This window comes from Mustelus asterias, chromosome 9 (genome assembly GCF_964213995.1).
Source record: "Mustelus asterias chromosome 9, sMusAst1.hap1.1, whole genome shotgun sequence".
Classification (NCBI taxonomy): Eukaryota; Metazoa; Chordata; class Chondrichthyes; order Carcharhiniformes; family Triakidae; genus Mustelus; species Mustelus asterias.
Genome location: NC_135809.1, coordinates 39,506,023 through 39,519,185, shown reverse-complemented (window position 1 = coordinate 39,519,185; position 13,163 = coordinate 39,506,023). Strand labels below are relative to the sequence as shown.

At 39.0% G+C, this 13,163-nt stretch overlaps 1 protein-coding gene across 1 annotated transcript in view; it reads right to left on the bottom strand.

Moving 5' to 3' along the window:
- Positions 1-299: 299 nt before the first annotated feature.
- mkrn1 (makorin, ring finger protein, 1) overlaps positions 300-13,163 on the bottom strand; it is an 82,728-nt gene continuing 69,864 nt past the window's right edge. The window contains exons 6-8 of the mRNA XM_078220054.1: positions 5,420-5,530; positions 3,720-3,864; positions 300-2,574 (exon numbers count right to left, since the gene is read on the bottom strand). Of these exons, the coding sequence (XP_078076180.1) occupies positions 2,365-2,574; positions 3,720-3,864; positions 5,420-5,530 (466 nt within the window). The 3' untranslated portion in view covers positions 300-2,364. The remainder of the gene's footprint in view (positions 2,575-3,719; positions 3,865-5,419; positions 5,531-13,163) is intronic.

The window sequence follows — 13,163 nt, the reverse complement described above, 5'->3', positions numbered from 1 at the left end:
TATACAATTCAATATCACACATAATGCTCTTTCAGAATGCATTTCACATAGGACTGTTCCAGTTGGTAAATGGGGAGGGGGGAAACTTCCTTGCTTTCAGTTCAGCTAAGATTTAAACCTAGGGCCTACAGATGAAAGGATTGTGCTTGCTCAAGTGCAACCTTAACTTTAACATAAATCAAGATTCTAAATTGATGGAACTATTAAATTAAGCATAAACTGCTGCTACACAGTATATAAGTAGCATACGAAACAGTCAATAATGTATCATCCCTGAGTTTTAGACATAACGACATATAGACATTTAAATATGCTATTTATTTGACACTGTTACTTAACTGTTTTGATGACAAATCTGCCTGTTCATTCATTAAGATAGTCCACTCATCATTCAATGCATGTTATTGATCATCCCCATAAACTATACGAGCACTTTGACTTTTTTTTTAACCCAGGATATACACAGAACATTTACAACATGGTTTAGAGCAACAAGTATTTATTTAGAAAAATGCTGTTTTATACTTGTAATATGACAGTTTAAAGGGTATTTGTTCCAGCTACATTTCCAGAAGTAACTGGTCTCAAACTTTGAGAATCTACATTCCCTCCCGCTTACATTGCCAAGATCATTAGGCTCACAACAGCAAAACCTCCTCTCAAATTCAGATCTCGCGTGCAGTTCCACAAAGAGGAAAACAGGGTTAATATGCATTGTCACATATCCAAGTCATGCCACAATCACTCAGATTCTCATGCTTCCATTAAAAATATTCACTGAATCCTAATGTCCTGTGAAGGAGAATAGGAACATGTATCCTAGTTTTCAGTCTGCATTGAGTTCATTTTGTGCAGATACCCATGAAGCCCGAATTGAGAATGTGGAGTTTAATTATTATAATACAAGATGGCAGAAATCGGTACATTTGACTGAATTTCATTAATTTATGACTCACAGCATATTCAACTAATGCATCTTAATTAGTTAACAGGTGAGCTTCAGTAAAGGAGAGAATGGTGGTAGTTAATCTGCCTAAATCTGTAAATTTACACATTTATAACCTGCAATTGATGAATTTGCTACTTTACAAAAGATTCACCCTGACCATTCCCAAACATCAAATTGAGTCAGTATCACAAGACGACCCTATTTTTAATGTTAGGAATCCAAATGAAATCTGAACTGAAATCAGTCAGATAAACTTGTTACAAGATATAAAATGAGATCTATATGAAAAAGGATAAATAACAAGACTTTGGTAATTCCCATAATTATGTGTCATTATTTTTTATCTAGATTAGATGATTTAAATAAGCTAACTAACTAGGAAATCAGTCAGAACAGCCAATAGTTAATAAATAAAAAAACAACAGTAAGACATGGAACAGTTAACCTCACATTTCTTATGGAATCTGATAGTGCTATAACAAGTTGTTTTACTTGAATTAATGCCATTAATTCACTTCACCATGGCATACAGTCTTTTTCACACAGGGTACATACTTAAAGAGAGAATCTTAACAGTAGGATTCCTTTTCAAAATTGAACAACTGAAAATAATTCTGATTAACATCCTTTTTCTTTCTGATCTATTTGAGTTTATTTTAAAAATATTTTTGTATAAACTGAGTGCTGATGATGTTATTGTTGAGAATTGGTTGGGAGTTGCTGAGCCATACAGTATGAGGGAATAAATAATTCCTAACACAAAGCAGTCCGATCATCTCAACAGTGTACGAGTAATTCAGCTCCCTCACAAGCTGGACTCAGTCGCTCCTCTAAGCCACGTTCTCCTGAGCTGTATTAGCATACCATATAAAATTAAAAAAATAGAAAGACAGGAAAAAAACCATGGTTGTTAATCATAATTATTTTATACTTTGACTTTTAAAAAGGGCACTGACTGCATGACATCCTCTTTAAAACAAATGTAGCTATGTGGAGAGGATATTGTATAGATAGAATAATACAAGTTGTAAAATGAGTTACGGTGTATGTGGTCCCTTGTTGGTTTCAGGCTTTTGTGCATGCAAGTGGTCATATCGCTTTCATAGCCACCAAGGACACACACCTATATTAGGTCAAGTACCTAAACTCAACTCTTTTCCACATGAATAAATAAAGCCAGTTGCTATATTTATCCTCAAGGTTATCACCCTTAGTAAAGCAAGTTAATTTAACTTATATTTAGTAAGGAACAGGTTTCTTTTTTGATGCACTACTGACAAAACTCTGCACAATGTCCAAAGTGAAACTGCACCCAGAATGCCTGGCCTGCCTAAGACATATGGCACTGCCACAACACAGGAAAAGCTACTGTCTAAAAAACAATGAACAAGACAATCCAAAATCCACCGTGGGTGCTATAGGTCAAATTCATAATAATCAACATCAATTTCATCATGGAACAAGTCCCACTCATCATCAGAATCTGAGAAGTCATCATCATGACCATCAGCCAAAAGCATTAGCAGAACTTCACCAAGCTCAAAGGTAACCATTTCATCATCTTCATAGGAATCAGCATTTTCTCTTTCTTCAATGAAATCCCAAAAATGTGTCCTCCGTTGATTCTGTGAGAAAACATATGTAATTGTAAACAAATGAAAAAGCTTTTGAACTAACAACATCTCAGTAATATTATATTGGCCTCCAAAGGATACCATTAGCTGTTAAAAAGACTGTTCGAAGGCAAATGATTCCCTTCCATGCTGCACAACAGCTGAAAACAAACTAGAGGATTAGTTCAGACTCTGTTACCCAGACTGAACGGACAGACATTAGGACTGACTATTCGCTCTCAACGAAGCAATGTTATGTGAAATTTTTGTTTGTACGTGCGCACAGTTCAAAGACAGGAAATTAGGAGATGGCACAGAGGAGACCCATGGAAAGAAATGAATCTCAATTTTGTCTTCAGGTTATACGGGCACAAAATAATGGCATAAAAACCAATCAGGTGCTTCTGGTGTAAACCAGATCGATTTAGCTATACTAGTCAACATTAAAGACTGCATTTCAATTGACTTCCAATCCAATCAGATCTCCAAAAGAGTACAATTCTATTACCACTTTACTAAAGGCCTCAACTCATAAATTTTGGGGTTCTAACTTATATATATTTTTATACCATACTAACCTACTAATTGTAAACAATTAATGTCCGTGAAAAGTGTCAAAAGACACCAGCAGTAGCAAACATAAAGGCCAGAATTTTACTGGCATGCCCGCCCCTGGGGAACAGCATTCTCCGTTGGCCTTGGGCAGGATCGTACGAACCTTGGGCGGGCTTTGTACAAACCTCGGGCAGACATGCCGATAAAATTCCACCCTAAGGCAATCTTTGCCAGTTCTTTCTTAGTTCGACCCGATATAATTTAGTTAGAAGGAAACAGTGCAAAGCATGAAATGACATCACTCATCAAAAAAAAACTACCAGAAGCAAAATACTGCAGATGCTGGAAATCAGATATGAAACCAGAAAATGCTGGAAATACTGAGGAGGTCTGGCAGTGTGGTTTGGAAAGAAACAGAGTTAATGTCTCAAATTGTGACCTTTCATCAGAACTGAACCTATGGTATATTAAAAATGTTGTTCTGGCGTGTTCCACCAAATCTCCCTATAATTTATTCAACACATCTTTTCAATGAAAGTATTTGCATAAAGGTGACATTCTTAATCAAAATTCACTTGTTTACCATATAGTAAAATACTTACCCGATATCTACCCATTGAGCCAATTGGCTTCCTCTGTGGTTGAGGTTCTTCCAGACGACCATCAGGGTATGCGTGTTTGTAGAAACAGTTTCCCCCAAAGGGACAAGAGCCACGTCCTTGATCAAAGTACCGACATGCCTTGTTGCTGCAGAGCAAACAAAAAATAATTCTGAATACTGAAAACTCGCGCAGTGGCGACAGGAGCCAGTAAAACAGCATTAGGTCAATTCTATCATTAACAAGAACATTTATAATCCAACATGGTTAAATGTGAAATAAAAGCAGAAATTTCTAAAAAAATATTCAACAGATCAAGCAGAAACTATGAAGAGAGAAACGGAGTTAACATTTCAAGTTAATGACCTAACTGATGATGCTTCTTAGTATTTCCAGCATTTGCTATTCATATTGTTATTTGAAGCATTCAAAGTATTCTCCTTTTCGTTTTATGTTTAAATTTGTATTTGCCAGTCATTTTTGATTATGCTCCACCATAAATTACCCTCCGGTGTCAGCTAATAACTCACTCCCAAGTCAGCCCAATGCCGACTGTCAGCCAATTAACTTGAAATGTGAGTGTACAACTCAGGATAGCTTCCTTGATGATGTACACTCAGTTGGCAAAAATACTGAGAAGATAGTCATAGATGTGAGCCACACTCTACCAGAATTGTAGCATGATTGCAATAACAATTAATGGACAGAGTTGACATACAGAAAAATAGGAGGACTCTGCCATTCTGCTCCACCATTCAATACGATTATGGCTGATCCTCTATTTCAATGCCATACTCCCACTCTTCCTCCCCATACCCCTTGATGGCTTTTCGTGTTGAGAAATCTATTTCCTTCGTAAATATATTCAGAGTAAAAAATATTTTGATGAACGAAACTAGTTTAATATTACAGATTTATTAATTGAATTTAAATTTCACTAACTGCTGTGTTGGGATTTGAAACTATGTCACCAGAACATTAATAAAAACAGAAAATACTTAATAAAATGCTGAATTTTTAAAACATGCTTTGCTTAATGAACGTAAATGATCGTTTGATGGCTTCAAACTTTAATTTTCAGATCAATAAAATTAAAGAGAGGATATTATTCCACACTTTATTCAGATCCCAATTGTTTTGGCTGATTTTCTGCAGGCGTAGGCTGGTGAGATATTGTTAGAAAGGTTGGTGTAGAAATCAACAATCAGTTTGAGGAAATTCCTGCCTGGGTCTTAGTCACTGATGTCATTATCAGCATTATAATTTAAGACAAAAAGTCTGCAAAAACCGTACAGCTCTCTATAACTGAAACTCATACGCACTGATATTCTTTCAGTGTCAAAGCCATCAATTTTTATTTACTCTTCAACAAGCAGTTTTGCTGAAGTACAGAAAAATTAAATCTGGCCAAAAATACAGCCATGATGTGGAGATGCCGGCATTGGACTGGGGTAAGCACAGTAAGAAGTCTCACAACACCAGGTTAAAGTCCAACAGGTTTATTTGGTAGCACAAGCTTTCAGAGTGTCACTCCTTCTTCAGGTGACTCACCTGAAGAAGGAGTGACACTCCGAAAGCTTGTGCTACCTGGTGTTGTGAGACTTCTTACCAAAAATATAGCAACATTGAAAATATAGAAGCGAGAAAGGGAAGCTGTAATGATAGCAAATGTTAGTCTGGAGAAGTGTTTCAGTTCATTTTACCTCATTGCCTCTTTGTACTTTTTGATGAGTTTCTGTTTTTCTTCCTTGTCTTCTACCCAGTATTCACTTGGAATGACAAAATTTGAAGTAATTCGACACTCAGGACAGGATCTGTAAAATTAAATTCAGGGATAATTGGTATAGGTAATATCATCAAAACCATCTTAAATGGCCAAAAGATAGCTTAAAGGAAAAGGTTCCAATTATTAAATAGAACATACAGCTTCATGTCTCAGCTGGAAAATGAATTCCAATAGCTAATTTAAAAATGCATCACAGTGTAATGAAATTCTCAATATAAACCAGAATATGACAATTCCTTTTCATACAGTTCCAAATGCCAATGGTGAACTAACACCAAGGAATGCCAAATTTAACATGTATCTTCTCTCTGAAAGATACATTTGAATTATTTTTGATAGATAATGGATGTAAACAGCTTACTGATTTTGAGCAGGACCACTACCCTCCAACAAAGCTCTTCTATTTCTTATTCTAAAATGACACAATGCGTTCAAAGATTATATGAAATGCATCTCCCAACAACAGTAAACGAAGTGAGGTTAACCTGCATTACTTGCATATTCCAAACAACTCAGCAGCACAGGTAGTCAGGAAGTAGGTTACCTCTCTAACATTTTGGTAAAAGGAATGCTGGGATTGGGGAAAAGGGCAAGCAAATTAAATAACATGCATTAAATAAACATAATTGCAAACAGTGATATTACACAGTTTAAAATAATCAAATATATCTTAGATTACATGCCAAGATTCTTCTTATGATGATTCCGATTTTAAGTGATATGCAACTAACACAAGCTCAACATGCTTTACATTAACCAGTGAAACAGTCCAGTTAACCTAAAATTTGATAAGTCATTGCCCTAAAGAATTCAATGAGTTACTTTTATTCTTGTCAAGTATGCTGTTATTTCAGAGGTATACTTTGAAACTTCTGAAAAAATTCAAACTCACTCCATTTATACTGGACATTGGATACATACTATTGCTATTTCTCCAAACTATATGGAATATTTTTTTTTTTTAAATACTGCTAAGCAGGAGCAATAAACAGAAAATGTAAATTAGACCTTCTGACCATAATTTTTCAGTCTTTCTTGGACTTGCGAGGACAGGAGAATTGAGATTGTTGCAGCCTTTTTCAAAAAAGGTCGTAAAGATAAGCCAAGCAACTACAGGTCAGTCAGTTTGTAATGTCCTATGTTATGGGTTGTGGGTTTTAACAGAAAGAAAACACTTAGTTTGCACACAGATTCAACGAACACACGAGGTTTTATTGAAGAGTTGCTCTCTTTGCAATGCAGAATATAAAACTGCAAGCAAAACAGAAGCCTCTGCAAGACCTTAATAACATCACCATCAAATCATGTGATCAGCCTTGCAATCCTTTTAAATATATGACAGTTTAATTTCAGTGATTGAGAACCTCCTAGCAAAAATAATTAAATAAATAGTCACAGACAAATGTGGGTTAAATTACGGAAAGCCCACATGGATTTCTCAGGGGAAAATCATGTTTAACCAACTTCCTGGAGTTTTTGAAGAGGCAACAGGGAAGCTTGATGAGGGCGATACAGTTGATGTGACATACATAGATTTTCAAAAGGGTTTGATACAGTGCCACACAACAGAGTTCTAAACAAAGTTATAGCTCAAAGAACAATAGGGATAGTAGCAACACAGGTGCAGAATTGACTGACTTACAGGAAACAGAGTAATGTGATTGATGAATGTTTTTGGGCTAGAGCAAGATTTTTAGTGGAGTTTCCAGGTTTCAGCCCTCGCTTCTTTTCCTGATATATAAGTTAGTAACCTAGACCTTAGAGTATTGGGCACAATACGAAACTTGGGAGCACTGTGAACTGTGAGGAGGACAGTGTAGAACCTCAAAAGGACATGGACAAATTGGTGGAATGGGCAAGTGGCAGATAAACTTGGGAGCACTGTGAACTGTGAGGAGGACAGTGTAGAACCTCAAAAGGACATGGACAAGTTGGTGGAATGGACAAGTGGCAGATAATGTTCAATGTGGAGAAATATGAAGGGATTCATTTTGGTAGGAAGAACATGGAGACACAATATAAAATAAAGGATACAAGTCTAAAAGGAGTGCAGGAACAGAAGGACATGGGTGCATACATGCATGAGTCATTGAAGGTGGCAGGACAGGTTGAGAGCACGGTTAATTAAGCATACAGTATCTTGGGCTTTATTAATAGGATTATAGAAAACAAGAGTAAGGCAGTTTTGTTGAAGTTGCAGAAAACATTAGTTATGCCTCAGTTGGGAATATTCTGTGTAGTTCTGGGTCCCACACTTTATGAAAGTGGAGACAGGTTCAATTGAAGCATTCAAAAAGGAATTTTGAAAGTAATATCTGAAAAGGAATGATGTGCAGGGTTACAGGGTGGGAAGGTGGTGTTAAGTGAATTGTTCAATCTGAGCAGTGCAGACATGATGGGTTGAATGGCCTCCTTTTCTGCGCTGTAACAATTCTGTGATATTGATTCAATGATACGGTTTAAAATCACGTGAAATACAACCTAATTACAATGACCAATTTCACATAATTACTTTTCTATTTATAATACAAATTAGCCTCAATATTACATTTTGATTTATGTCGGTCATCCCATGATATCTCCAGTTTCACCAATCGAAACTTAAATACCCCCTGTATATTAAAAGAGAAAGCTGCAATTTTACAAATGGTAAAAAAGATACACTTGGATGTAACTTTTGGTTAGCCAAGAGTCTCAAGATGCGTAAAAGTCACTGTCCCGCTCAACAGTATCCAAGGCAAACTACTAGAATTTCTGCTTGCCTAATAAGGAGGGCATAGTTTCTCACCCACGGGGATACACTCCACTCACATATGCCTACAGAACATAGCTGACAAGAGTAAAGGCTTAAAGACCTCCACTATGCACAGAGTTAGTGATAGAGTTTAACTAATTAAAATTGCATAGCTTACCAGCAACGGCATACGAGGTTAACAGGCTGAATGGAAAGATTCCAAGTCCTTTAAAAAGACTACTTCTGAGCCAGATTACAAACCTATTGGTTCAGATATTATCTTACTGCATCTGCCACAAAGGATCAACTTGGTTTGTCTGTCATTGTCAGACGTATTGACCTGAAGTCATGTCCTCTCCAAGCTCCTCTTGTCCATGAGACTGACCTCCTGTCCCCCTCAATCCTATTCCCAGGAAACTGCTGACCACCCAACCTCTTCTCCTGGTCCCCATGTTAGTTGATATTGTATATATGGTTTTCTCCTTTCAGGTGTTGTCCCTTTCTCCTTTAACAAAGAACAAAAAACAGTACAGCACAGGAACAGGCCTTTCTACCCACCAAGCCTGTGTCAACAAATGACGCCTTCCTAAAGACCTTTTTGCCTCTATGCGGTCTGTATCCCTCTACTCCCTGCCTACTCATGTATCTGTCAAGATGCCTCTTAAACGTTGCTATTGTATCTGCTTCTAACACATCCTCTGGCAGTGCATTCCAGGCACTTACCACCCTCTGTGTAAAAAAAACTTGCCTTTCACATCTCCGTTAAACTTTCCACCTTTTACCTTGAACCCAAGTTGCCTAGTAATTGACATTTCTACTTTGGGAAAAAGGCTCCAACTATCCATTCTATCCATCCTCTCAGAATTTTGTAAACTTCTATTAGGCAGTCCCTCAGCCTCCGACATTCAAGTGAAAACAAACCAAGTTTGTTCAATCTCTCCTCATAGCTAATACCCTCCAGACCAGGCAACATCCTGGTAAACCTTTTCTGTACCCTCCCCAAAGCTGCCACATCCTTCTGGTACTGTGGCAACCAGAACTGTACACAACATTCCAAATGTGGCCTAATCAAAATTCTATACAGCTGCAACATGACTCTCAATTTTTATACTCTGTGCCCCAGCCAATGAAAGCGAGCATGCCATTGGCCTTCTGAATCACCTTACCCACTTGTGTTGCCACTTTCAGGGAACTGTGGACCTGTATGAACAAAGAACAAAGAAAATTACAGCACAGGAACAGACCCTTCGGCTCTCCAAGCCTGCACCAACCACGCTGCCCGACTTAACTAAAACTCCCTACCCTTCCGGGACCCATATCCTTCTATTCCCACCCTATTCATGTATATGCCTAGATCCTACTGTATGTTAATGCTTCTGAGAGTTTTGTCATTTACTGTATACTTCCCTCCTGCATTAGACCTTTCAAAATACATTACCTCACATTTGTCCAGATTAAATTCCATCTGTCATTTCTCCACCCAATTTTCCAGCCTATGTCCTGCTGTATCCTCTAGAAATCCTCCTCACTATCCGCAGCTCCTCCAATCTTTGTGTCGTCCACAAACTAACTAATGAGACCACATACATTCTCCTCCAAATCACCTACATATATTCCAAACAACAGGGGACCCAGCACTGGTCGCAGATCTCCAGTCAGAAAAATACCCTTCCACCGCTACTCTCTGTCTTCTATGACCAAGCCAGTTTTGTATCCATCTTACGAGCTCACCAGGGATCCCATGTGACTTCACCTTCTGTATCAGCCTGCCATGAGAGGCCTTGTCAAAGACCTTGCTGAAGTCCATGTAGACAACATCCACTGCCCTGCCTTCATCAACCATCTTTGTTACTTACGCAAAAAACTCAATCAATTAAATCTCATGTCATGACATCTCTCCTGAAAGGAACCAACTCATAATTCCAATATCCTTGCAAACTACTATGCCGTCTCCAACCTCCCTTTCCTAAGTCCTTGAACATGTCGTCACTTCCCAAATCCATTCCCATCTTTCCAGGTCTCCACATTTAAATCCATGCAATCAGGTTTCTGCCCTGCCACAAAATCACAAATGACATTCAGCGACAAAGGTAAAATTTCCCTCCTTTTCCTTCTCAACCTGTCTGTAGCGTTTGACACGGTTGACCACACACACCATCCTCCAACACCTCTCCACTGTTGTCCAGCTGGGTTGGACTGTCCTCACATAGTTCCATTCCTATCCATCTAATCAAAGCCAGAGAATCACTTCCAATAGCTTCTCTCCTGCTTTTGCATCATTACCTGTGATGTCCTCAAGGTTCTATCATTGGTTTCTCCTGTTATTCATCTACATGCTGCCTCTCAATAACATCTGAAAGCAGAGCATTAGTTTTAACCTCTACACTGACAACTCCCAGTTCTAACTCAGTATTACAACTACCAGTAAAGCACAGTGTGACTCTGAGGAATTAACAATGGAAAATCAGATAACTGTGGAGAGCTACTAGTCTACTCTTGATCATCAGTAAAGTGATGGAAGGGGTCATCAAAGTGCTATCAAGCAGCACCTGCTCAGCAATAACCTGCTCAGTCACGCCCAGTTTGGGTTTCGCCAGGGTCACTCTACTGAACCCATTACAGCCTTGGTTCAAACATGGACAAAACAGCTGAATTCCAGAGGTGAGGTGAGAGTGACAGCCCTTGACATCAAGGCCACATTTAACCGAGTGTGGCATCAAGGAGCCCTAGTGAAACTGGAATCAATGGGTATGAGGGGGCAAACTCTCCGCTGGTTGGAGTCATACCTGGTACATAGGAAGATGGTTGTGGTGGGTCAGTTATCTCAGCTCCAGAACATCTCTGCAGGAGTCCCTCAGGGTAGTGTCCTAGGCCCAACAATCTTTAGCTGCTTCATCAATGACCTTCCCTCCATCATAAGGTCAGAAGTGGGGATGTTCGCCAATGATTGCACAATGTTCAGCACCATTCGCGACTCCTCAGATACTGAGGAGTCCATGTTCAAATGCAACAAGATCTGGACAATATCCAGGCTTGGGCTGACAAGTGGCAAGTAACATTCGTGCCACACAAATGCCAGGCAATGACCATCACCAATAAGAGACACTCTAACCACCGCCCCTTGACATTCAATGGTGTTACCATTACTGAATCCCCCACTGTCAACATCCTTGGGGTTACCATTGACCATAAACTCAACTGGACTGACCACATAAACACAGTGGCTACAAGGGCAGGTCAGAAGCTAGGAATACTGGGCAAGTAACTCACCACCTGATTCCCCAAAGCCTATCCACCATCTACAAGGCACAAGTCAGGAGTGTGATGGAATGCTCCCCACTTGCCTGAATGGGTACAGCTCCAACAACACTCAAGAAGCTTGACACCATCCAGGACAAAGCAGCCCGCTTGATTGGCATCACATCCACAAACATTTAATCCTTCCACCACCGACACTCAGTAGTAGCAGTGTGTACTATCTACAAGATGCACTGCAGCAATTCACCAAAGATCCTTTGACAGCACCTTCCAAACCCACGACCACTTCCATCTAGAAGGACAAGGGCAGCAGATAAATGGGAACACCACCACCTGCAAGTTCCCCTCCAAGCCACTCACCATCCTGACTTGAAAACATATCATCAGTCCTTTGACCAACAATGCCGTTAGGGAGGGAATTCCAGGATTTTTGACCCAGCGCTGGCATTGTTGGTCAACTCACAGAACATGGGCTGCAGCGATTCAAGAAGGCAGCTCACCAGCACCTTCTCAAGGGCAACTAGGGATGGGCAATAAATGCTGGCCAGCAAGTGACGCCCATGTCCCATGAATGAATAAAAAAAAGCTGAACAGATATTTTGCATCTGTCTTCAGTGTACAGGATGCAAATAACATCCCTGAAATTAATGTGCATCAGGAGGTGAAAGGAAGGAACTTGAAACAATTACAATCACCAGGGAACAAATACTGAGAAAATTATTAGAGCTAAAAGCTGACAAGTCCGCAGGTCCTGATGGACCTCACCCAACAGTCTTAAAGGAGATGCTGAGATAGTAAATGCATTGATTTTAATTTTTCAAACTCCTCTAGAGTTTGGAAAGGTCCCAGAATGGAACTCTTCTATTCAAGACAAGGGGGAAAACAGAAAGCGGGAAGCTACAGGCCAATTAGTTTTAAAATCTGCCAAAGGGAAAATGCTAAAATCTATGATGGAAGTTTTAGCAGGTTTCTTAAAAAATCTCAATGCAATCAGGCAAAGTTAACATGGTTTTACGGAAGGAAAATTTATTCGAGTTCTTTGAGAAATTAACAATGTAGATAAACTGCAGATGAGGTGCACTTAAATTTCCACAAGGCATTTGACAAGGTGTAACATTAAAGGCTGTTCCACATAATAGGAGTTCATGGTATAGGAGATAATATATTAGCATGGACAGAGGATTGGTTAGCTAACAGGAAACAGACTGTAGGCATAAATGGGTCATTTTCAGGTTGGCAAGATGTAATGAGCGGCATCCCACAGGGATCAGTGCCTGAACTATTTACAACCTATTTAAATGATTTGGATGACGGGACTGAATGTCTTGTTATGGACAGAAGGGGATTTAATTTAAATAGCCCTGATTTCTCCTCTCAAAAACTGTAAATAGGAAGGTGTTTGATTTTGATTTCTCCCTTTATAGGCAGTGATACATTCCCCAACCCCTCAGTTTTGGTGTGACGCAATTCTCTATTAATAACCCCGCATCAAACTCGATCTAGGATGAACAAAAAGGATTAGTTTATTTGCACATACTCGAATGTGAGAGAAGTGTAGCAAAATGACCACCTTTTCATTCATATAATAAAGGTAGGATAGAGAAAGAAAGAGTTTAAAGGGAAAAGACCACAGAGAAAGGAATTATTATTTCACGCGAGTCCAGAATCA